This window comes from Macrotis lagotis, chromosome X (assembly GCF_037893015.1).
Source record: "Macrotis lagotis isolate mMagLag1 chromosome X, bilby.v1.9.chrom.fasta, whole genome shotgun sequence".
NCBI lineage: Eukaryota > Metazoa > Chordata > Mammalia > Peramelemorphia > Peramelidae > Macrotis > Macrotis lagotis.
In genome coordinates this window covers 396,163,764-396,190,701 of record NC_133666.1, presented here as the reverse complement: position 1 = coordinate 396,190,701, position 26,938 = coordinate 396,163,764, and the positions used below count along the sequence as shown (strand labels likewise).

The 26,938-nt window shown below is 32.3% G+C and overlaps 1 protein-coding gene across 2 annotated transcripts in view; it reads left to right on the top strand.

The window, feature by feature from the left end:
• Window positions 1–26,414, top strand: part of ZC2HC1A (zinc finger C2HC-type containing 1A) — a 60,968-nt gene extending 34,554 nt beyond the window's left edge. The window contains exons 8-10 of one of the 2 annotated variants that reach the window (XM_074207322.1): window positions 14,249–14,368; window positions 18,523–18,633; window positions 22,407–26,414. In XM_074207322.1, coding sequence (XP_074063423.1) covers window positions 14,249–14,368; window positions 18,523–18,633; window positions 22,407–22,569 — 394 coding nt within the window. In that variant the 3' untranslated portion in view covers window positions 22,570–26,414. The remainder of the gene's footprint in view (window positions 1–14,248; window positions 14,369–18,522; window positions 18,634–22,406) is intronic. The other variant, XM_074207323.1, reaches the window with a different exon arrangement.
• Window positions 26,415–26,938: the final 524 nt, after the last annotated feature.

The following is a 26,938-nucleotide window of genomic DNA, read 5'->3' as shown; positions in this document are numbered from 1 at the left end:
TTTAGAGGAATTCTATATTTTGGGGGGGGGGTTGCTAGGCAATGGGGTTAAGTGGCTTGCCCAAGGCCACACAGCTAGGTAATTATTAAGTGTCTGAGACCGGATTTGAACCCAGGTACTCCTGACTCCAGGGCTGGTGCTTTATCCACTGCACCAGCTAGCCACCCCCGAGGAATTCTATATTAATGTTGTTTTTTATATTATTTCCATCTGTATAGTAGCTTCATAGAATAATAATAAAGTAACATTTTAGATAAATTCTCAACATTTGTTGATCCACCAAGTAACATATTTAATATTGTTTTAGTTTCTGGTGCTGTGGGAAGCACAAAGGAAACTATATATATAGATTTTTGTTCTTACGAAATAAAATAAAAATTTTAAAATTAGAGTTTATCATTTTGACTTTCAGAGACAGAAAATTAGTTTTGTGTTTTTATAATTTTGAGCAATTAAATTTCTCTTTATCAGACTTAAAAAAAACTCAGGGACTTAACTGACTTGAAACCTAATGTCCAATATATTGTAAAGGTACTTTCTACTGAGATTGACTTGTAGAGAAGTTGGAAGCTGCTAAAGTGATATTCTTGCAGCTTTGCAATTTTATTGTAAATATTTTTTATTTACATTACATAATCATGTGTTTGTTTTTCCCAATTGGATGTAAACTCCTTGATGTGAGGAAAATTTTATTCCTTCATCTCTGGCACGTAGCACAGTGCCTGTTTCATAGAAGATACTTAACACATGGTTATTGATTAATCACAGAATCACAAAATTTAAGAGAAGGGACCTTAGTAGCTTTCTAGTCTAATCTGTTTTTCCGAAGAAATCATCATTATAGCATACCTTTCAAGAGAATTTCTAGTTTTTGATTGAAGATTTCCAAGGAGGGCAAGTCACTACTTCTTAAGGCAACCTTCACTTTTTGAACAATTCTGATTAAGTTTTTCCTGATATCAAGTCTAAATTTGTCTCTACTTATTTATTATTCTTTGCTCGCTCTTTTGACCCCCTTAGAGTTCCTCTTCTATATGATAGCTATTCATATACTGTTATGTCAAGTCAAAGAGCATTTGTTGTTTATTATATGCCAGGCACTGGGAATACCAAGAAAGGCAAAACAAAAGTCAAAGAACTTATACTATAATGAGGGAAATCAACATGGAAACAAGTCAGTGTATTTAAAATATATATAGAGTAGATGGAAGACATTCTTAGAGGGGAAAGCATTTGGAGCTATGGGAAACCAGGAAAGACCTTTTGGAGTTAATGGGATTTGAGTTAAGTTTTGAAGGAAGTTAGGGAAGTAAAGATGCACAAGTGAGGTTGTAGAATTTTCTAGGACATGAGAGATAATTTCTGCAAAAGCACAGAAATAAGAGAGGGAATATATTGTTAGGAATTCTAATGGCCATGTTGTTGGAATGTAGAAGTTAGTGGAGAAAAATAAAATGTGAGAAGACTGGAAAGGAAGAGACCAGGATATAAAGAGCTTTGAAAATGGCAAGCAAAGAAATCCATACTTCATCCTGGAGTTAATAAGACATTGGAGCATATTGTATAGAAGTAGGAAAGCCTGGGAGTGATATGGTCAGAGCTACATTTTAGAAAAATAATTTAAGTAGCTAAGTGGAGATTAAATCAGAGGAAGGAAAGACAAGAGGTAATGGGGTAATGAATCTGGCAGAGAAGAAACACACACACACAAAGGGTAGAAGTGAAAATATCTGGCAGTGGATTGGATATTTATTGTGAGTGAGAGTAAGAAGTCATCAAGGTTATAAATCAGGGTGAGTTAAGATAGTGGTAAATAATAAAATGTGTAATAAAATTAAATAATGAAATGAAAATAATGCAGATCAGAAGAGGAAAGGTTTTAGGAGGAGAGATAATTGAGTTTTATTTTGTATATGTTGAGTTTGAGATGACTATGAGACTTGAAATTTCAAACTACAAGTAGGTGTTGCAGGAATAAAACTTTGACAGCTAAGGAGAATTGAAATACTGATCTGGAAAATATTTTCATAGAGCTGATGAGATCAACAAGATAGTATAGAGCAGAAACATAGAATAGATCTCTTTAGCAATCTGGGGAAGTCTAGAATACTATTATGAAATGCAAAAAATGAAATACATAGGATTACCAAAAAGAAACCAATTAGATTTGAATAGTCATACAATTTTTTTTTGAAAGAAAATACAGGGGCAGCTATGTGGCACAGTGGATAGAGCACCAGTCCTGGAATCAGGAGGACCCGAGTTCAAATCCTGATCCAGACACTTTAAAATAATTACCTGGCTGTATGACCTTGGGCAAGTTATTTAACCCCACTGCCCTGCAAAAAAACAAACAAAAAAGCTCCCAAAACACCAAACAAAAAAAAGTACAGCAATTCCAGGACAAAAACTAGAATGAAAAGAAAAGAAGACCATGATCTGGATGAAGATCCAGGGAAAAAAGGGATTAAGAAGGAGTGGCCAAAAAGATAGGACTATCAGAGAATAGTCTCAGGAAAACCTAAGTGATGAGAATGTCCAGGAGAAGTTAATCAGTAGTATCAAATGTTAGAGATGCAGAAGAGATCTCTGAACATTCCCATTAAGAATCCTTGTGGTATTGATGCTGAACAAATAGCAGCTTGTTACCTCTCATCATCCCACTAGCAGCCAGATGTTGAGGCGGTTGAAATGTTGGGCCTGGAATCAGAGCTGGCCTCAAACACTTGGTAGCCCTGGAGTTCCTTTATCTTTGTTGGCCCATTTCATCAGCTGTCAAATGGGAATGATGTAGCACTTCCCTCCCAGGGGTCTTGGGAGGATCAAATAATATGATATTTGCAAAGTGCAGTCTCAATGCCTAACACATAGTATGTGCTCAATAAATGTCTACCTCCCTCCTATCATTATCTTACTTGTGTCTTTTCTTCCACTCTGTAAGAATAGGATGATCTGCTTTAGTCAAAAGTTCCAGTTATTTTTCTTCTGTCATTTCCATTGTAAAGATCATTCTCCTTTGAAGAGAAAATGAATTAAATATAGCAATAACTGGATTATAATAGAACTTTTATACTTTATAAGGTTCTTTGCATGTGCTATCTCATTTGATCACAACAATATAGGAAAGTAGGTGCAATTTTCACCCCCAATTTATTAATGAAGAAACTGAGTCACAGAGAAGAATTCTTGACCTCCCCTGTCAGTTATGCCATTTACCTATTTCTCCTTTTGAAACTTGCTTTCCAAAAATCTAGGATGCATGTCACATTTTGTTTAGGTTCCCTTTCCTTTAACACAAACTCTAGGATGAAATAGTTTCTTCTGTTGAGTTTACAGTTAATTTCTGTTCAGCAACATCTTCTCCATTAGTGTGAATTAAGTAAAGAATAGAAATTCTCCTTGTTTTTTTTGAATAATAAAATTGTCATTAAGGAAATTGTGTATTTAATAGCTGCTTTCTTCTTGCCAGAAAGGTCCAGCAAATGTCTGAATAATTGAACTCTCCCATTACTATGCTACCATTCCAGGCTTATGATACTATTTCCTAGACTTTTATTTGGTTGCTTTTTCTGATCCGATGTTCCATAGTGTAGTCTAGAGGCAAAATCATTTCTGTTCTACTCTCTTTCAGAAAAACCTGAGAAGATTTGATGCATATTGAAGAGAATAAAATGGGGAGAACAAGTTATATAATAATTTACATAGCGATATTATAAAGATAGTGAACTTCAAAAAACTTAGTAACTCTGAGCAATGCAGTGATCAAGCACTCAAAATACTTTTCGTCAATATTCCTCATTCAATTTCTTGGATTTTTTTTTTTAGTTTTTTTTGAAAGGCAATGGGGTTAAGTGGCTTGCCCAAGGTCACACAGCCAGGTAATTATTTTAAAGTGTCTAGGGCAGGATTTGAATTCAGGTCTTCCTGACTCCAGGGCTGGTGCTCTATCCACTGTACCACCTAGCCTCCCCTAACTTCTTGGATTTTTTTCATACTTCCTTAATTAATTTTTATCTTCTGCTTTTCTTTCCTTCAGTGAACAAAAATAAGGAGAAATAGTGTTCAGTTGTCTTCAGTTTATTGCTCAAGACTTCATTTTTTAAGTTCCCTCTGGAAATACCATTTTTTCCCCTGTGGATCACCATAAGTTGGCAGCAATTATTCTTGCAAGAACCAGAAGTTTCTTCCTCCTTAGAAAATACAGTTCAACAATCTTAAGACAGAGCCTTAAACTTGCTTTTAAGTAATAATTATTCTGTTCCTCCTCTTTGAAACATGCCTATTCATCATCAACAAATTGATAAGGGTTATGTCCTGTTATTACCCTCAAGACCTTTTATCATTCATTGAACCCAAACTCTTCTATTTCCTTTTAGGAATCTTTCTTTCTAACAGCCTAGAGGATAGAGAAGCATATTTTTAAATTTCTTCATCTCCTCCAAGGGAGATATTAACTTGCATTTAGAACAGAGATACCAATCAGTAGGCTGTGGCAGAAGTAGAAATATGCTTTTGGTTAGTCCTTTGATTGAAGAAAGAATTATAAGAAAAAATTCCTGGTTTTATCCAGATTTTGCATATTCTTATGGTAAGACAAGAAATATACCAAAGAATTTCACAAGATCTTTATAGATATACTGAAGGGCAAGATGATTAGCCTACCACCAAAGTGACTATTTTGTTGAGTACCTTATAAACCATTTTTATTGCCTATAACCTAATTGTTTGAGATTAATTTATATCGGATTCTTGATCCCTATCAGCTTCTGTGACTAGATTGAGGCCTCTTTAAATTGATAGAAAGCTATGAAAACCATTGGTATAGACATGCCCTTAATAAAATGACTTTAAATGTTGCAATTTCACATTTTCAGTAATACCTTTAAAGTTTATAATAGAGATAATTTTACAATTAAAATTTATTTAACTTTCAATAAAAAATAATTTTTTCAAAAATATGAATTCATTAATGCTCATAGTTATTATATAAATATTTTTGCTACTCAGAAAGGGGATGTTATTCATCTATGTTTTATCAGAATTATTATCCAAGATCCCATGGATCTTATTTTAATCAGTAGTATTTCTATAATTTCCTTTTCCTAAGTCACTGATGCTTTTAAGGTAAGGAGTAAAAGAAAGCAATAGAGTTGAAAATATGAATGGATAAGATTGTATAACCTCTCTTAGCAGAAATTATTTATTACTTCAAATATACTAGAGGTTAAAGATACTCTTAAAGATCCTTTTGGATCCTGACTGTCATTTACTATGTTAATTATTCTTCTCAGGTTAGTATGGTTTTTAAAGTTGATGATTGTATCCTCAATAACTTTAAAGCCATTAATGAAAATGTTGAATGCTTCCTGGGCCAAGCACAAATCATGCAGATTTCTACTTCTCATGAAGAATTTGAGTCCTTAATTTGCAATTTAAGTCTGACCATTCAGTCATTTCCAAATCTATCTGATTGTATTGTGTATAATCTGATTACTTCATTAAGGGTAACCTGGCACTCTTATTACTATGTCCTTATTGAGCTTCCTTATCAACTCCTTTGCCATTTTTGTTTCATTGTTTCCTAATGTTATTCTTTTAAATAGCAATAACAAAAGCAGAATAAGACACTGAGCAGTTTTCCTTTCTCTCTTATCAATTGCCATCATCCCCTTCAGGCACAGACTAGGACCCTTTTCCTTCTTAGATTCTCTTTTGTAAGGAGACAAAGGCAAAATGAAAAAAATTCCTTTATAGTCTTGACTCTCCTACCATCCTAAGCTCATAATAAATGCCTGACAGTATTTTGTAGGAAGGATTGTGTTACACTCTTATGATTCATTCATATTTTGTTATCACATTTGGTTTTGTCTTCAGTTCTTATTTTTTTTAAAAATACTCCTTATGAACTTAATCATCACTAAATATGAGCAATATGTTACAAACATTACAATAAAATCAAATATTTCAGTATACAAAGAACAAAGAAGAGGATTGGATGTGAGATCTTGTACTTCTCTTTTAAATTTATTATTTAAATTTAACATGTAATAAAAAGTTTCTCCTGAAAGTCTTTTTTTTGTTTTCTGTGTATTTTAAGGGTTTTGTTGACTTTTCTTCAGACCACTCTCAATTTCTCCTTCTCATAGTAAGTGATTCTCTTGTGTTTTCAGAATTTTAGTCTTAGAAATTTCCTGTCTCATCTGGGTTGAATTGCCTTATACATAATTTTAGAATATGATTTTGAAATTGATTGTTCAAAGTCTGGACAGCATTTCAAATTATCCAGTTTTCCTCTATCTTAGAAGAGGGAGTGATCACTTTCCCACAATAAGCCTATCATTTCTGCCCCAGCAACCATTTTATTATTATTTTTTAAAAAATATTTATTTTCCAGTGACATGCAAGGATAGTTTTCAGTATTGATCATTTTACAGCTTTTGAGTTCCACAGTTTTTGCTGTCCTCCCATTGCCTTCCCCCTCCCCATGGCAGCAAACAATTTGATATAGGTTGTGCATGTACATTTTAAATATATTTCTATATTAGTCATGTTGTAGAAAAAAATTAGAAGTAAGGGGGGGAAAGCCATGAGAAAAAAGAAAAACCATAAAAAGTTTTAAAAAGTGAACATAGTATGCTTTGTTCTGGATTATCTTTAATCAATTGGTGAGGAAAATTACTTCCATCATAATTCTCCACAATGTTGCTGTTAATGTGTATAATGTTCTCTTAGTTCTACTCATTTTAATCAGCATCATTTAGTTAGTGTCTTTAACATTCATATAGCATAACTTGTTCAGCCATTCCCCAATTGAAGGGTATTACAAGGAGTATTTCATAAAATTTCACAACTACATCTGTTAATTAACCTCAGCTTTACAATGCCTGTCCTCTTTGTTTATGCCTTTTAATTAGATCTATTTTTGGTTTTGCTAAGACTACTAATTCTTTATTTCCCACCATCCTGTCTCCCCCTCCTCCTTTTTTCTTCTCTTCTTTTTCCTTATCCCTCCTCACTGATGTTTTGCTTCTAACTGTATTTCTCAATCTACTTTCCTTTTTACCTGTCTCCCTTTCCCTTTTATTTTGCTTTTTTTTAAACGTTTGCTTTAACTTTTTCCTTTGCTTTAACTTTCCCCTTCTCTTTTATCAACCTCACTTTCTCCTTTCCTCCCCCTTCCCCTCCAACTTCCCTGTAGGGTAGGGTATTTTCTAAACCTATATGGTAATGCTTATTATTCCTTCTTGGAATATGAGCACTCAATGCTCATATATTCCTTTCTTTCCCTTTACTATATAGGTCCTTTGTCCTCATTATGTGGTGGTTATCCTCTAATGACTTCTCCCTCTGTAATTCTCTTTTTCTTGTCTTAATTGTTTATACTTATCTTGTAAACTATCTAAGTATACTCCTTTTATCTGTCTTGATAAAGTACAGTTCTCAAGAGTTGATTGATTTATAAGCTTTATCACATTATAGTCCCAATATAAATGCAACCCTCAAGAACTAAGAGTTCAATTTATATCCATACACACTTTTCAAGTACCCTCCCTTCCACCAATCCAATAGGAATGCAACCTTCAAGAGCTAAAAATTTGATCACAAAACTTTTATAAAACAGAAATGGGCAAGCTAATGATTCCTTTCAGGTGAGGTCACTAAATTATTACTTATGCTTAAATGCTTTACTTACAGGAGAACTCACAAAGTAGAAGTAATCATAAACTTAATGTAAAAACAAAATTAGCAATAAAACTTAAAATATGGTAAGCATGGAAAGACTTACATGAATTGATAGAAAATGAAGTAAGTAAAGCCAAGAAAATAATAGACATGACTACATCAGTGTAAAGTTTATACCCCACACCCTCTGTTTAAATAAGCTCCTTGCAGCTGTCCTAAGAGAAATACAGTTATCCAAAGTTAAAACAAATCTTCCATTCAGTTCTGGTCTTTTTATCTGGTAAGTTTGAAAGTCCTCTATTTTGTTGAAAATTCATCTTTTCCCTTGAGAGGACATGCTGAATTTTGCAGATTAGTTGATTCTTAGTTGTAATTCAAACTCCTTTGGCCTCTGTATCCAGGCCCTATGATCCTTTAATGTTGAAGCTGATAAGTCCTGCTTAATCCTGATTGTGGTTCCTGGTATTTAAATTGCTTCTTCATGACAGCTTGCATTATTTTCTTCTTTGGCTTAGAATTTTGAAATTTGGCTACAGTGTTGTTTGGAGTTTTTATTTTGGAATCTCTTTCTGGGGGTGTTCAGATTCTTTCCAGGACTATTTTATCTTTAGAGCACTTTTCCATGATAACTTTCTGCATATGGATATCATCCAGGCTCTTTTTTCTGATTATGACTTTCAGGCAGACCAAAAAAATCATAGACCAATAATATTGTTCTTGGATCTATTTTCCAGGTCGGTTTTTTTTCCTGAGAGATACTTATGTATTGTTTTTGTCAGTCTTTTGGTTTTGTTTAGTGAAATTTTGCTGTCTCACAGAATCATTCCTTTCCATTTTTCCTATTCTAGTTTTTAAGATTTTATTTTCTTTGGCCTTTTTTGTTTCTATTTCCGGTTGGTGAATTTTATTTTCCATTTGGTCCATTTTACTTTATTGTTTTCTTTAGCTAATTTTTCCTAATAATCCTGCATGAAATTTCTTTTCTCCATTTTTCTTTTTCCTCTCTTCTTTGGTTTTTAAAATCTTTTTTGAGCTCTTCCAAGAGGTCTTTTGGAATTGGATGAAACCAATTCATCAACCAACCCCTTAGAGGCTTCTCATGTAGGCATTTTGTCACTGCTTTCCTCTTCTAAGATAGTGTTTTTTCATCCCCTCATAATAGTAGCTGTCAATGGTTAGCACTTTTTTTTTTGTTTGATCATTTTGTCAGTTGAACTCTGTTTCTGTGGTATATATAGTCCCAAGCTTTTCAAATTTTTTTTTTATCTGGGGGCTAGTGTTCTAGGGTTCTGGTCTTTGGCTTCTGCTCTGCCATTTCTGGTATTCTGTTTGCTTCTTGTGCTATAGTCCAACCACTGCATTAGCTTCCTAAGTCTTGAAACCTTACTTCCCAAACTGTAGTTAGAATCCTTACTGCTGGCATTGTTATTCCAGCAGAACCTTAGCTATGCTGTGTCCAAAAGCATCTCACTGGCTTCCCAACTCTCCCACCTACACTGGGCTTTTTATCAAACATTTTCCTGAAATTGCTCCAAGATATCTTGCTGAAAAGTTGTTTCACTGGTTTTGTTTTGGTTGGGTTCTGTCACTTTAGGATCTGTTAAAAAGGCTTTAGTCAAACTTGTTTTGAGAAGCAGCTGTTTTATTCTTGTTGAAATTAGATCCTAATCAACTTGGGTATGATTAACTGAGGAATTTTTCAAAAATAAATTTTTGGGGCAGCTAGGTGGCTAAGTGGATAGAGCACTGGCCTTGGAATCAGGAGCACCTGAGTTCAAATCTGGCTTCAGAAACTTAATTCCCTAGCTGTGTGGCCTTGGGCAAGCCACTTAACCCCATTTGCCTTGCAAACCTAAAAATAACTAACTAAATAAATTTTTACAGTTATCTTTTGTTTTTATATCAACCAAAATTTTCCTCCTGCATCTCTCTCAAAGAGCCGTCCCTTATAACAATTGTTTTCTTACCAAGACTAAGGAAAGAAAGAAAATCAACAAATCAGTCAGTAAATTGAAAAAATAAGGTATATTCAGTATTTTGTACTTGATAATACCTTATCTCTTCTAAGGAATAGAGGGTGGTATCTTCTCAAAGCTCCTCTTTGTGGCCAAGCTTATTCTTTGTAATTTCTCAATGTCCATTTTTAATTATTTTGTTGTTCTTTCCTTTTACATTGCTGTAGTCATGTATATTATTTTCTTGTCTCCTCTTCATTTATATCAGTTCTTGTCTTTCCATTTTTACCATATTTTAAGTTTTTTCTGTTGAACTTTATTTTTACAGTATGCTAATGGTTACTTCATCATGAAAGTTCTCTTGTAACAAAGCATTTAAATAAAACTAATAATATAGTGACCTCATCTGAAAGTATGTATCATTCCCACCTGTTTATTTTTTAAATGAACAGATCTATTTCTTCTCCGCCCTAAAAGAAAATAAATTTCCTGTAGCAGATATGTATAGTATAGTATGTCAGATATGTGTGTATATAGATGTATGTATATGTACATACATATGTATACAAACATTCTATTTATTTTCTTAAATTCATCATCTCTCTGTAATGGAGAACATATTTTATCATTGATAGCCTAGAATCATTCTTACAGCTTTCAGAATTGTTTGTTTTTACAGTGTTACTATTACTGTATAAATTGTTCTATTGATTCTGCTCTTTAATTCTTTTTTTAAATTTTTATTTATTTGTCAGTGGGGTTAAGTGACTTACCCAAGGTCATACATTAGGTGATATTAAGTGTCTGAGGCTGAATTTGAACTCAGGTTCTCCTGACTCCAGAGCTGGTGCTCTATTTACTGCACCACCTAGCTGCTCCCTCATTAATTCTTTGTTAGTTTATATAAGTTCTTAAAATTGTTCATTACTATAATATTGATGTTATCAAATTTATTGTTCTGGTTCTGCTTTGCTTTGTTATCAGTTAGTATGATCTGCATATCTTTTTTGAAATGATCTATTTCCTCATTTCTTAAAGTACAATAGTACTCCATTGCATTTATAATACTGTCACTTGTTCACACATTCTTCAATCGTTGAATATCTCCTTAGTTTCAAGTTTTTTGCACCACAAAATGCTACTATAAATATTTTTGTGCACAGAAGACCTTTTATTCTTTCTTTGACCTCTTTTGAGTATTGGTCAAGCAATGTTATAGTTCCATCAGAGAGTATTATCACAGTTAGTAAAATGTTTGTATATAATCGCAATTGCATTCAAGAATGGTGTACTTACTAATTCACATTTCCACTAACTATGAATTAGAGTGCTTATTTTCCTACAGTCCCTTTAACATTGATTTTCCCACTTTTGTCATCACTGTCTGCTGGCTGTAAACTGAATCTTGAGGGATGTTTTGATTTGCATTTATTTTATTAGTGATTTGGAGCATTCTTTCATTTGATTTTTTTTTTTTTGGCAAGGCAATGGGGTTAAGTGGCTTGCCCAAGGCCATACAGTTAGGTAATGATTAAGTGTCTGAAGCCAGATTTGAACTCAGGTACTCCTGACTCCAGGGTTGGTGCTGTTACCACACTGCACCACCTAGCCACCCCTTTCATTTGATTTTTAATTGTTTGCATTTTAAAAAATAATTATTCATATCTTCTAATCGCTTCTTGATTGAAATGGTTTTTAATCATACATACACATCCACCCACTCTCCATACCCCCATCACATATATATTTACTCATCTGTATATATATATATATCTTGAGTATCAAACCCTCATCTGAGAAATATTATGTGGAGATTTCCCTCCCTCCCATTTGACTTTTCCCTTCTAATCCTAATCCTAATAAAATTAGGAATTTCAAAAGTTTTTTTAATTGTTTCAAACATTCTCTATTTTAAAAAATATTTCTGTGCATATGGCCTCTTACTATTAGATTTTATTAATTCACTTTTTTGGGTTTGGTTCTTGCAAGGCAATGGGGTTAAGTAACCTGCTCATGGTCACACAGCTAAGTAATTATTAAGTGTCTGAGTTTAGATTTAAACTCAGGTCCTCTTGATTTCAGGGCTAGTGCTCTATCTACTGCATCACCTAGCTGTCCCTAAATCACTTACTAAAATGCATAAGGTATTTTGTTTTTTGTCAGCGTCCTCTCATTCCTCAACCATTGAACATTGTAGTTCCTCCATGTTGTAGATTGTTGTTTTGGATTAAACAAAAATTCCATTACCTTTGACTCAACTTTTTCACAAGGAGCCTTTCCAGTCTAGTTCTCAGGTAAAAATTAATAGTCTAATTATAGACTTGTATGAAAAACCTTTGTTGCTTGGTAGGACCTTATGAAAACTTGCATTTTGCTGCCATAGAATTGAAAACTTAGTCATTTCTATACCTTAACAAGATATTGGAAGATGACTTTGCTGGAGGTTTATTCTTCTGAGGAAAACAACTTTTTTGTGTTGTCATGCCCCCAAATATCCTTATAGTATATTTAAATTTAAGTAAAGAATGAAAACTATTCTTGGAATTTTATAATGTATTTATTATGTACTTATGTAATATTACTAAATTTCTCTCATACCTTATTGTGAGTAAAAATTCTGGTAGGTAACAACAAATCAGAAAAGGCTTTGAATACAGTCCCAATGATATGCTCCATTTCTGTCTTCCAAGGATCATTCTAAGTTTGAAAAGAACTTGTCACCAGGATTATTCAAGATGATGAAATCTTTGTACATAGCATCTTCTAAGGCTTGAACTGGATGTAAATTTAGTTGGTGGAGGAATTATTCAATTGAAATATAAAAAATACTACTTGAAAATTAAGTACAAATTAAAGGAAAAAAATTCTTCACCTGCTTCCAGATTTTCTATGTGTAGCTCATCTATTTTTTGTTTCTGTTTGTACTTCATAGTAAAAGTAAATTAATCTCCTTCTTAAAGGCTAACGAATGTGGAGAAATAATAGTTAACAGCCATTTTATCCAAGAGTGAAGGGAAAGAGTCTTTCCCTTATAAATGTGACTCTCTTATGCTTAGTAGCTAGACCTTAATGTCAAGAAACCAGATACTAAGTCATACACCACCTGTACACAGGGAAAGTTAACATCAGATATGCAGACTCTGAGATTGACATTCATCTGACAGGACATAAGATAGATTCTTACTTATCCACATTTTAGGGAAAAATTTTGTGAAAACCCAAAGGAACATTTTAATTTCTGAGAACAATTTTTTATTTCTTATTTCCCAAGTCCCCAGATTTTTCACCTTGCATATTTTGATAATTGGACTTATGGGTCGGTTATATTTTGATAATGGGTGACTTTTCAGATTGGAACTTTATAATATTAATTTCTCATTTTTCTTTATTTCTCATCCTTAGAACTTACTAAAGTATTTATTAAAAATAAATCCTTTTAAGCAGCATTCAGAATTGGCTAAGACTTTATAAATTCATCTTATAAATATCTAAAGATAGTCTCTATGGTATTATTAAACTTTAAAAATTTAAAGTAGCTTTTATAATTTAAGACTTTTTCTTTATAGGTAAATAATTTTTTTTTGTTTTGACAGTGAAAAGATAATGGCAGTTGCTGTTACATGTAATTAAAATGCTTCTGTTGAAAAGAGATGAAAATTACTCTTAAATTGGTGTAGTTTTTTCTGTTATCCTCTGGGTGGTGTCTCTTCATTCGTTTAAAAAAAATTCCATAAAAAAATTCCATAATAAACACTTTAGTTTTTTCAGGTGATTGAAAATTTAATGCACTTGCATGTAGGTCTTTGATTTAGTTTCTTCACTATACATTTAAAGAAACTGATCTTATTCTTAGTCTCTGTTGACTATCAGAATTAAATATTCTTCTCCATTGCCTCATTTTTTTTCCCTCTTTGTAAGAGTAGTTTCCATAAGAGACATTCCACAAGTCCCTGATACTTAAGAGAAATTGTATGGAACCAGAGTCATTTGCATTCTTTCTAGTTAATTACTTAGCTAATAAAGGAGTCAAATTGTAGACCCTCAGTGATAAGGTTTTTGTCTTTATATGCATTTATCAGAAAATACAAATAAATCATTTAACAAGGTGATGAATATTATGATAAAAAAAAGTACTTAGAAAACAGAATGAAAAGTGACCAGAAATTTGACAGTTTATTAGTCCCAGTTTCCACTTAGCTTCACTAATTTGCTTTATGTCTTAAGGCAACTGTTTTTGTCGTCCCCCCCCACTGCTATGTTTATCCTATCTTAATATATTCTTTCAAAGTGATTACAAAGTAGTTTTTGATATGTTTTAAGGATAACATTGTGACCTTGTGCCAGTCTTCTGCATTGTCATGTGGGGAATCTATAGTATTTATGAATCCAATAGTGATTCTTGGGTAAATTCTGTGAATGTCTGCAGTATATACATAAGTGCTTAAATTAATTTATTCCTTGGAAAGCTCTTAGTATAATTAGGACAGTGGGAGAAAAAGAAAAGAAAGAACTATAATGAGAAAGATTACTGTCTAATTTTGTATAATATTGAATTACTAAAATAGCAAACATTAGCAATCTCCTTATGGGTACCCCTTTATATATTTTAGTAGTAAGATGGACAAATTAGGCCCACCACTTCGAACTGGAAGAAATGTGCAAAGGTTGTATGAAAGTGATAGAAAATCAGACAGTGCCATCAAAAGAAATGAGTTATTACCCATGAACAAGTAAGTATTTGTGACTCAGTTTGGTTAATCTCTTTAGGATATTTCCTTAAAGAATTGAAATATTAGGCTACCCTGTAACTTTTTAAATATAGAAAGCATACTTATTTTAAGAAATTATATTTATGACAATTCTAAAAGACTTTTGAAATAACTTCCATATCCAAAGAAAGTATTTTGGATTCTGAATGCAGACAAAAAACATATTATTTTCACTTTTTAAAATTTGTTTTATGTTTTTTTTCCTTTTTGTTCTGATTCTTCTTTCACAATATGACTAATATGGAAATATGTTTATCATAATTGTACATGTATAACCTATATCAGATTACTCACTGTCAAGGGGAGGAGGGAGTGAGAAAAATAGGGAACTCAAAATATTAGAAAATGTAATTGTTGAAAATTATCTTTTATTGGAAATTTAATTGGAAAGTAATAATATTAAAAAAGAAATCATATTTGCTTCTGTTGAAATTTTTAATAGAAAAGTTTCTATTGTATTTTTTCATTATCCCAAATTAAGCTTTTTCAGTTAACATCTTTTAATTTGATAAATTTGATTTTAAAAGCATTTGTAAAAATGAACTTTTTATTTCTCCATATCTTTGATAAAGCCAGTGTGAAAACCAAGCAAAGAAGGTATACCCATGCCAACTCTGCTTCTGGTGATGTTAGGAAAATTTGTTATATCTGGAAGAATTGGAGACGGGGGCAAATTGAACATCTTTCACATAAGCCTCTAGGATCATAGTTTACTGTTTAAAGATCCCAGTATACCCTAAACCAAATATTTTTAACTTAGACATAATAATAATGATAATAATATTCATACTGGATCACATTTATATTGTGCTTTAAGGTTTATAAAATATTCCTCACAAAAACCCTATTGAGGTAGCAGAAATGAAGTAATTTGCAAACCTTAAAGAGCTATGAAAAAGTAAGGACTAGAATGATGATATAGTGGAAAGAGCTTTAGATTGGTAGTTGAATGGCTTTTGTCTGGATTCCAGCCTGATCACTCCTTGCATTAACTCTAGACAAGTTTGGCCCTCAGTTTCCTCATTTTTAAGATTGAGGGTTAGTAAAGTTCCTTCCAGCTTTGCTTTCCAACCTAGAATTTGACCCTTAATATTTTTGTGTCTTTCCATCAGTCTTGTAACTGAACTATGTTGGAATTGTCTACCATAATTAAAATGTTTGTTCTTTGAGGGCTGGGCTTATTTTTTTCCTATTTGTATCCAGTGTTTTTATTATAGCACATGTCACAAAAAAGTTCATAATAAATGCCATTTGATTCATTCATTTTAAACTTAAAGAGTAGATTGTACAAATGTTAACTCCATTTTCAAATGAGAAAGCTGAAGCTTTAAGAGACCAAACCTGAATCTGTGTGACTTGGCCACATAGCTAGTATTTTCAGAGACCTCCTGTGTGTCCTTCTCTAAAAGGAAACAATTAGTTAATTGCAATTCCTGGCAGAGAAATCTATTTGTTTTTCTAATTCTTAATCCAAAGCCTTTTCTGCTACATTATGCAGGTACCACTGATGAAAGTATAATTGTTCATTTAATCAGAGACATAATTAATAAAATTTGAAAAGTTGTCATCTTTTAAAAAATAGCGTAAGATAGCTTACAATAGTTATGTGCATTATGCCACTTTTCTTATAATCACCTCTTATTATTAAGTGGCTGATATCAAGAATGAATGGTTATTATTGAAATGGTAGAATTTTAGCCTCATGAATGAGCCTATCTTCATTCATTTTTTGAGTCTTTCTAAAGCATATTGTAGATGGAGAATAGTGACTGTGACATTGACTAAGAAGAAAAATTTATTTCCAGTGCCATTTTGGGGTCAAGATACTTCGTGTACTAAATCAGAAAAAATTGGAATACATATAAATTTTTCTTTAGTCTGAAAATGTACAACATGTTTATAGACACTTTACTCTCTTATTGAACCTGTGTAACATGTAACTATTATTAATGATTGAACTACAATAATTGACTGTTTGTTCCTAGCCTATAAATGTGATATGAGCAAGTAAAAGGGACTAAGTTTTTACAATGCCTAAGAGGACTTTTGGAAAGACTCCACTGTTCAATGTCGTTGAATTTGTCTTTTTGTGCTTTTTTTTTTTCTATTAGACATCTCTGATATAATTTAGAAGAATAATTTCTAAATAGGGCTTTGCAGTAATTTGGCAGTAGATTTCAAAATATGTCAAATTGAAGTGAGATAGAAGAACGTTAATCTCATGGTTGAACTCTTTCCATTTGTAACTTATTTGGGTGCTGTGGATGGTTTTTAGGGGTGTCTGTGTTACAGTGACAGTTTGAAGCAGATATTGTCATAACCTCTAGATCCAATGATGAACATCTTCATTTCTCTTGTTGGGCTTTAGAAATGACAGTTTGAAAGGGGTATTTTCCCAATGTAATCTCTAATATAAGTCATTGATTTGGCAATTAAAGTCTTTTAAGGGTAGGTTTTTCCCTCTTCCACCTCTGCTATATAATTAATTGTGAAGGAGCCATTAATCTTAATGAATATTTTAACAATAATAATTATCTTAGCTATCCTGATGAATTAAGTATGTATTTATTCTTTTGTTAGACATACATCTATGTAATAGGTAAAACAGTAATCTATAATTAGGTAACCTGGAATGCATGTCTACCTAAACAAAGCAGTGGATAGAAGGACATTCACCAAATTCCCTTAATAGCTATCCTTAGGAACATGAGATTTAATAAATCAAAGGTCTTAACTGGTTTCCAATTTCTTTATTCACAGTGATAATAAAATGAATTATGTTATTATTTTTTGAACCAGACCTGTGTTTCATAGGTAACTCCCAAGTGTGGAAGCTCCTCCCACATATACAGATCAGTACCTTATCTGCATTTAAATCTAAGAGTTGTCTGGGATACTGAAAAAGTTAAGTTGATGTGCTCTTAGTCACAAAGTTAGAATGTTGGGCAGTGTGATATAGTGGAAATAAAATTAATTTAGGAATCAGTGAACCTGCCCCTGAAATTAACTGTGTGACCTTGGGCCTAAGTCACTTAACTTTCTTGGACGTTAGTTTTTCAGTTCTTAAATAAGTATTCAACTTGATGATTGCTGAGGTCTTTGCAGCTGTAAGATCTATAATCATGTATGTCTCAGAGGCATGTCTTGGACCTAGATCTTCTTGACTCTGAGGTCAGCCCTTTACCTACCATACCACACTGCCTCTCTTACATGTAATATATAAGTAAATTATATAGCAAATTACTTTACAAGTATAAGTCAAGTAAATAAGAATTTATGAATAAGCATTTATTAAGCTGTTACTGCATGCCAAATCTTGTACTAAGAGATGGGCATAGAAATAACAAGAAAAAAGAGAGCCCTTTCTCTCGAGCTTTTATTTTAATAAGAGGCACCAACATATGAAAGGAAGATGAAGGAAGAAGAGGGATGAAGATGGAGAGAGAGGTACTAACCAGGGGCATGGTAAAGAAAGAAGTCTGGTGTATCTGGTGTCAAACTTGACTAATCCAGGTCTTTCCTTAAAATGGAAATTTTGGGAGGAATCAGGAAGGGATCAAGGGGGCAGAGGGATCTTTTGTAGTGACAACTGGGGGGAATGGTGACTAAATGTTAGTTTATGCAAGTAAGATTTTTTTTTTATATAGGTGAGTTATTTTCACATTCATGGCTATTAAAGCATTTTACATATAGAGAGGAAGTGCAAATAGTTTTTCCATTCTACAGCTGAGGAAGCAGACCCAGAGTGGTTCAATGAGCCAGAGGCAAACTAATATATTGATGAAACCAGGGTTCAAACTGTGGGCTTATAAATTCAAACATAATGTTTAAAGTTTCTAGGAAAATGAATATATTTTAATTTCACATGAAACATTTTATACATTTTAAAAGATATTGGTGTCTTCAAAATAATTATTGTGAAGTATAGCATTAATTTCAACAGTAATTTCAGCTTCTTTAAGTAGTCTCATGAACATTGTTTTGTTTTTTTGTGACTGAACTTTATTTTACTTAAATTCATAAACATAGTTTTCTTAATAATTATATTTTTACATTTGTAGTCAATCTGCTAATCAGTTTTATCTTTTTTTAATCTATCCAATTCTCCCTTTTAGAGGTAGCACAAAAGCACGGACTTCAACACCACCTAGTTTGGCAAAAAATTCTATACCAGGTGTATTAACAAATAAGAGAAAAACCTATAATGCTGATAGTTACACAAACAGGTATGTTCTATACAGTTCTGTTACTAGAAATTTTAAAATGTATTTTTCAGAATATCATATGGAAGAACATAATTGTTTTTAATAATCAACTTGTTCTTTTTATTGCTAGGTTATTTTATTCAATTTTTTGAATATATAGTAGAATTAGATTTGGCATAAATAGTTTTGCTTTCCATTGCCAGCAGCTGAAAAATTTTAAAATGTAGCTTTCCATGTTATGCAGTTGGTTCCATTGAAATATTTTTGCATTTGAATTTTCTTACAGTATTATGTTCTAAGAACTACAGTTTAATTGCTGCAAATAATGGAATTTCTTAGTCTTAAAATTTAATATATACTTGAAATAAGGAAAATAACAGTCTAGGTAGAAAGAAAACTTTAATCAGGCTTAGTGGATTTTGGCTATAGAACAATGTAGTCCTAGTGTTTTTTTTTTTAATATTCTTTTTTACTTTACTCATTCTAAATGTATTCTTCATCTCAACTATGATCTCCAGTTCCTATACTCTTTAAGACTATATCATTCTAGCTTTTTCCAATCTCAAAATTATAGTTGACTAGTTCAATACTACACTGTCTTATACTTTTGACCACATACTCCTTTGTTCTATTACCACTCAAACTTTATCAGATTCCTACCCTAAAGCACTCCTACCCTCTGCCTCCACTGCTACATACCTGCTGTAAATGGAGGAGGAGAAAATCATTCAACTGTGCTGAGTCTCTTAAAAATTTGTTAACTTATCTCAACTGGACCTTCACTGCATTAAGACAATCTTTTTTTGTCTTCCATAATTAAATTAACTCTATAGTCCTTACCACAGCAGTTTCTACAAATATTTTCTTTTCTCAAGTCTTCCAACATCCTCTCCTCATATTTTTTTCAACTGAAGACTTCATCTTGCCAAGAAAATCTAGACTATTAACCAACTGTGAACCCTTTTTCTCATCTTCATATCTTATAACTCTTGACATTATTTGCCATCCTCTCCTCACTTCCCCTATGTAATCTTCAATCTCTATTTGCTCTTTCTTTTCTGTCTAGAAATTTGCTCAGATCTCCTCCATTCTTCAACAAAAGCCTTTCCTTGACCCTCCTAGATAGCTATCATTATTTAAATCTTCTCATTTCTTAACCAAATTCTTTCACCAAAAAAAGCTTGGTGTACTTACTTGCTTCTGACTTCATTACTCAACTGAAACAGCTCTGCAAAGTTACCAGTGATCTCTTAACAGCCAGATCTGACAACCTTCTCTTAATCTTCATCTTTTTTTTTATTTTTTAATTATATAAGACAATGGGGTTAAGTGACTTGCAACAAGGTCACGCAGTTAGGCAATTATTAAGTGTCTGAGGCTGGATTTGAATTCAGGTCCTCCTGACTCCAGGACTGGTGTTCTATCTACTGTGCCACCTAGTACCCAATCTTCATCTTTCTTGATCTCTCTGATGCCTTGGACACTGTTGATAACCACCCCTCCTCAGTTGCTTTACCCCCCTAGATTTGGGTTTGTCTCAAGATTCTGTCCTAGACACTCTACTCTTTTCTCATTTGTCTCTCTACTCTTTCACTTGGTAAATTCACTAGCTCCCATGTGTTTAATTATTATCTATTCAGCTATATCTATCTATCTATCTATCTATCTATCTATCTATCTATCTATCTATCTATAGGTGACTCCCAGATATATATTTTTAGCTCTATTATGTCTGTTGAGTTAGTCTTATATCACTAATTTCTATTTTTTTAGGGTTTTTTTTTTTTTTGCAAGGCAAATGGGGTTAAGTGGCTTGCCCAAGGCCACACAGGTAGGTAATTATTAAGTGTCTGAGCCCGGATTTGAACCCAGGTACTCCTGACTCCAGGGCCGGTGCGTTATCCACTACACCACTTAGCTGCCCCTATATCACTAAGTTCTTATAGATATCTCAAACTCAACATAAACAAACAGAACTCATTATCTCTAAAGGTGTCCCTCTTCCTTACAGTTCTGTTTCTATTGAGGGTACCATTACTCTTCCCTTCTGAATTCCCAAGTTTGCAACCTCACTCTTCTTCATCATCCTACAAATCCACTAAGTTGCAAGATCATATCATTTATATTTCCTCAGCATCTTACATCCTTCTTTCCCTTCATTCATATAGCTGTCATCACCATAATTCATATCCTAACCACCACATGATACTGGAGTTTTACAGTGTCCTAATTAGTCTTCCTACTCCAAGTCTCTCCTCTTCTCATTGCATCCTCAGTGTATTTGCCAGAGCGATTTTCCTAAAGCACAGGTTTTTCACCCCATATATCCTCTAGATTCATACATTAACTTCTTTGGTTGCATTTAAATTTCTTCACAGCTGGCCCCTTCCTAACCTTTAAGCATTATACTCCTCTGTGTACTCTGTGGTCCAGTCAACCTGACCTTCCCACTGCTCTCATGTGGAATCTGTAACCTCTGTCCATTCTTTTAGATGGGGCTGCCCTCTATGAATGGATTATATGTCTCTGCCTTTTGGAATCCTTGCTTTTTGCCAAGACATTGTGTGAAACATTGCCTGTGCAGGAGACCTTTCCCTAATATCTGTTACTTTGTATCTATTTCATGTACTCTATATGTAAATGTTATCTTTTGTCTTTGTACACCAAGTGCCCAGCACACAAGTGTGTGGCCTTTTGGTAGTTAATAATTCATCTTTGCTACATTGCTACATTGCTGGTCTGTTTCTGAGCTTTTCATCAGTAATTATATATGCACACCTGGACAAATAGAAACTAGCTTAAAGTTTTATGAATGTCAGCTATTATTGTTACTATACAACATCCAACATTGCCTGTAGATCATGTTTGCATTGCATCAGTTCCTAGGATTTAGAACTGGAAAGGGACCTTAGGGAACATCTAATCTTAATAGCCTCTCCACCCACAAATACCCCCCTCCAAAAAAAGCCCTATATAGGAGGGACTAAAGACCTTGGGAGAAAGAATTAGTTTCCAGAGTTAAGCAAGTAATCAGTATCAGAGTTAGTATGCATATTTAGGTCCTCTGACTCCAATCTAGTGTTTTTCCCAGTAGTCGCAAGACCTTTTTTTAGTCATATAGAATGCAGGAAGGAAATCAGAAGTTATAACAAGTTCCTAATTTTATGTATGTGTGTGTATGTACATAAAGATACCATTAAAAGTAAAAGGTATTCCATGAACCATCTTGTTACAACTTTGTTCTCAGTAATAGCCTTTATAACATTTTTTGAAAATGGTCATCTAGCCAACGACTTTTTATTGACTGATGATTCATCACTAGTATCGATATCTGCTAGATGTCTAATTTTTTAAGTAGTTATACTTTAATGGTAAAGCCATGACCATTTTTTAGTTGCAAAGGCAATTGAGTTTAAGTTATAATATGCTTTCAACTCCACTTCATCTGTTTCATGCAACTGATTTCTGTTCCCTTCCAATTTGGTATGTTAAATGTATGTCATGCTAACACATGTTTAGTGACTTGTAGATTGATCTGTGAACATTCTAGGTATTTAATATGTATTCAATTATATTTTCATAGCACAGTGTCTTAAAATTGTATTAATATTTTAATGATAAAAGAGTTAACAGATTTAATTCCTGTTGAATTTGAACTAAATTATATGAACTTAAAAGAAACTTTTGAAAGCCTGAGCAATAGGCTCCATATAATTCATTTTGCTTTTTAATAAAAAGATGCTACTTGAATATTACTGATATAGACTTTGTATTTCTAATGTCCTTCACTTCAGATCTGACGTAGATTATTCATCTATCAATGGAGGAGGCTTTAAAGGCAATGAAGGAAATTCAACTGGACATTTACCAAAATTCTGCCATGAATGTGGAACCAGATATCCAGTAGAATGGGCAAAATTCTGCTGTGAATGTGGCATTCGAAGGATGGTTTTGTGAATATGTACCAAAAAAAGTAAAAGAAAGATCTAAGCCTAAAATTTGGTAGATACTGCTTCTGGAAAACTTCGAGCACTTCCTCCAGTTATTTCATGCTACAAATATGCAAACATAGTAATTTTTTGAGTGCAATCTTTTTTGACTGCATAATTTATATATTTAGATATATAATGTATATATTCTGTGTAAATAATAAACATCAGGTACCCACAAATGTGTCATTTAGGAAAATATTCTTTTATATTTTCAAGTGAACATATGTTAATTTATGGATAGTAATTTTCATTTTGTTTTTTAAAAGCAAATTATCCCAACATAGTCTAAACTTAATTCTGAAATTTTGGAAGTATATTTGAAATACCTCTTTGAGAGGTCATAATATCATAGATTGAGAGCTAGTAGGTACTTCCATAGCCATCAGGTTCAGTTTTTTTATTTTACATATGAAAATCAAGGCCCAGGAATGTTATGACTTGCCTGAAGTAGTGTCAGGTATAGTGGATAGTTTTCCTGTAATTTTGTACTTAAAGAAAATATCTTTGGCTATAATCTTATCAGATCATATTCCTTTTTTGCCATTGTAATTAATTTAATATAATGTATTAAAACAGATGCTTAAAAACCTATGTTGCCCATTTTTCTAAAACATGATTTAAAACATGTTTATGCATTCTTTGAAAATGGAAATGAAATTTCTTTTTGAGATGCTTATTTGCATCTATAAGAATAAATCAAATTGAAAATACAGAATTTTGCAACTCTTTTTAAATTAAGAATTTTAATTCCCTAAGAGTCCATGAAAGTACTTAATGTCATCTTTCTCCTTGATTCCAGTTGTGTCCTCAGTTCGTGTTTGCTTATTCTGCCTTTTTTGTCTTCATTCTTGAGAAGAAATTTTAATTCAAAATTTCATTTTTAAGGGGGATTAGAAAATGTAAATATTTGTAGAATATCCTTTCATTAATAATATAAAATCAAAACTTGTCTTAAATTTCCAGTAAATGTCTGCTATTTTGGTTTTTCATATAAAAACATTTCACAGATTTTACAGGAATCCAGTTTGTCTGATGGTGCATTTCAGAATCTTTCAATCAAGAAGCAGTTAAGGTCTTTGTCAAGAGTTATACTGAGTACTAGTGATTCTGAGAAAATACAAAAACAGGCCCTGTCCCCAAGGAGCTTACATTCTAATAGGAGAAGCAGCATATATAAGTCAGAACATAAGATAAATGAAGAATTGATTTAAAGAATGGATTATAGAAAGCTATGAATTATAACTGGTAGATAGTAATTCAGTCACCCTTATGTATAGTTATCCTTTGTTATATATGTGAAACACACACCCAGTTTTTCCTAATTTTCCTGTGGAGTTCAGGTTTGTAGTACTAATCTACAATGTGAATTAGTAATTAACCATAAAAATTAGGCTATAATTTAATGTATATCTGAGATCTATTATGGAAGTTTTTTTTAACTTGCTATTTTAGTTGTATGTCAGGAATACATATTAGTGATTTAATTGTGCCTTTCCCATAATTTAGCTATCCATAGTTATTGTTTGTAAATCATTTTCACCAATAACATATGGTAGATATTAGGTTTCTAAGATTTATTGTTGAAAGTGGTATAGTTTGTGCTGCCACTTTTAGCATTCTTACAGTATTTTTAAATCATTCAAATTTAGGAAAATTAAGTTATATTTTAAAATAAATAAGGCTACTTATAAACAAAACTTTCGTGTACATGATATTAGATTTTGGCTATTGTAGAATTACTCTATTCTGGGAAATTAAAATGGACATTTATAATGATCTTGGGGTTTGCTATCTCTAAAATGTAGTTATGCTTGACTTGTATGATTTTTGCTCAGCATTAAAGATTTATAAAGGGTGAGGGGGAAGAGGAACTGTCGTTCTATTCACCAATAATCCCTTCCTGATTTTTCTTACCTGTTTTTATTAATGAATAGGGCTACTTGCATATAAATGTTGGCATACATTAAAATGTATTAGAGAACTCTCCTAAAAATGATTATTACCTAGTAATTAAATTAGAATTTAAGATGCACTCTTTAGAATCTAATTTTGATCAGTTTTGTTCTGTTCTTAATAAAGGTGTTTTAATCAAAATTAAGAAAAAACAAGAGGCAGCTTGGTATAGGGAAAGGAAGTACTTGGAATCAGGAAACCTAAGTTCAAATCCCACCTCAGATAATTGGGCAAGTCATTTAACCTCTCTTAGCCTTAGTTTATTAATATGGAAAAATAGAGATTATAAGGCTTGCACTTTCTACCTCACAGGACTGTTGTGAGGAAAGCATCATGCAAACAGTAAAGTGCTATATAAATGTAAGTTATCAAAGTTTGAGCATTATGTTTTTCTTGGTTTCCTTTTATATTGGAACCACAGGATTTTTTTCTATATAAGAAGCAGAGCTAAGTGGGTTAAATCAGATTGGCATATGTGTTTATTAATAATGAATTTTATAGTAACAAATTAATGTCTTAATGTTATGCATGGGGAAATGATTTGATAAGGAATTGTTTGTTTCTGGAGTCCAAAGAGATTATTATGAACTGTGAGGAGATAAAAATATATTTATGAATTATGAAATGTTCCATGGCAGTGTATTTAAATTCATTCTATAATTTCCATAATTGTATACATTATATTACTCTCACTTTGATTTATTGTGCAATACTATACTTCCGTTTTTAAGAAATTATCCTACAGCTATGCACCATTTATTTTACTTTTATTTATTTTTGTAATATATTTCCATGCTGTAGTATAGATATTGAATTTAAAATTAAATTGCAAATGTAAAAATCCTTTGTGTAGTCTTCTAAAATTTATTAGTTTAAGATTAAGATAATTATTGTCTATTGTCCACTATAACTTTTTATAAATAACGTATGATGTGTTTGTTTGACCTCCTACAATAAAGATATGAAAACTATACATAGAATTCTTTTTTTTAAACTTTCATAAATATGTATGCTAGCATAGTGCTTTGCAGAGAAAAATGTTTTTAAGAATGCATTTTTACAAAAAGGTGATATTTTTAGCCAGTTTTTAATCATCATAGACTTTTGAAGTTGAAACTGTATTTTATTATCACAAAGATTGCCACAATTTTAATGAATGGATTGACACATAAAGCACAGCAACATTCTGTGTTTTGGAATATAATAACATGGCAAATGTATGTCTAGATAAAACAATAAACATTGCTTGAATAGGGGAAATTTTTAATTTGTAATAATATTAATCTAGCAAAGACTAAAAATTTTGTCACAACAATCTGAATTCTAGTAGGAGCTGAAAATGTTGGAAAGGGGAAAAAATATAGTAAAGGATGAAAGACTAAGGAACTTAAAAACTGCTTTAGGCAGCAAATTTTTTTTTATGCCTCATCTACTTCTCTTTTACTGTGTTAGTTTCCCCAGCTTAATTAAAACTATACAGTATGATGTAGTGGAAAGGGTGTTGGTCTTGGATTCGTTAGAAACATGGGCTCATATACAGACTAACATGCACAAGGCAACCTTTTTCTATATCCAGTTTTTTCATATGTTAAAAGGGAACCTAATCTCTTTAAGAGTATTTGTATAGATGTATGTCTATGATGCATATAAAGTGCCAATATAATCATATTTTCATTGAAGTCATACTTTTAAGTCCTTACTTCATATGGAGGGGACTCTGATTTCTTTGATAACCATGCTAGGCTGCAAGTTCTGGGTAGTTATATTAAGAAAGTTGGGAGGCAGTACCATTTTCTCTGGTCTGGCCACATTCATTTGTAGGTCATCCAACTTCAACCTGTCATTTGACTTGTATCTATAGCAAACTGTTGATAGGTTGTGATAATTTATTTCTCTTTAATAGAATTGCAACCTTCCTTTTCAATAGTAATTTTTATTTATCTATAATTATGAAAAATTGGCTACATGAAATTTACTGATCAATGGAAAAAAGGAATGAACAAATATATACTTGCAACTTTTTGCCTGTAACCAATGTCAACCTCCTGATAAGCCAAGCAACCTCAAATGCTTAATATTACAATTAAGTCTTTTTCCTGAACCTGAGTTCTTGTACCATTCATTTCACTCCAGATAGACTCAAAGTCTAAGAGAATCTGTCTTAATATTTCTTCTCAAGATTAATCTTCATTTTGTCAATAATTACAGGAATATACAAAATACAATATAATCATTTCCTTATAGAGTCTTCATAGACTTTTTTTATAATTGTTGCAACATAGCCAAGAGTTTCAACAAAGAAGTTTCTCTTCACCTCATTCCTCTATGCATTCTCAATAGTTTCTTCAGAATTTTAAGGATAATCACAGAGTGTACTCCTT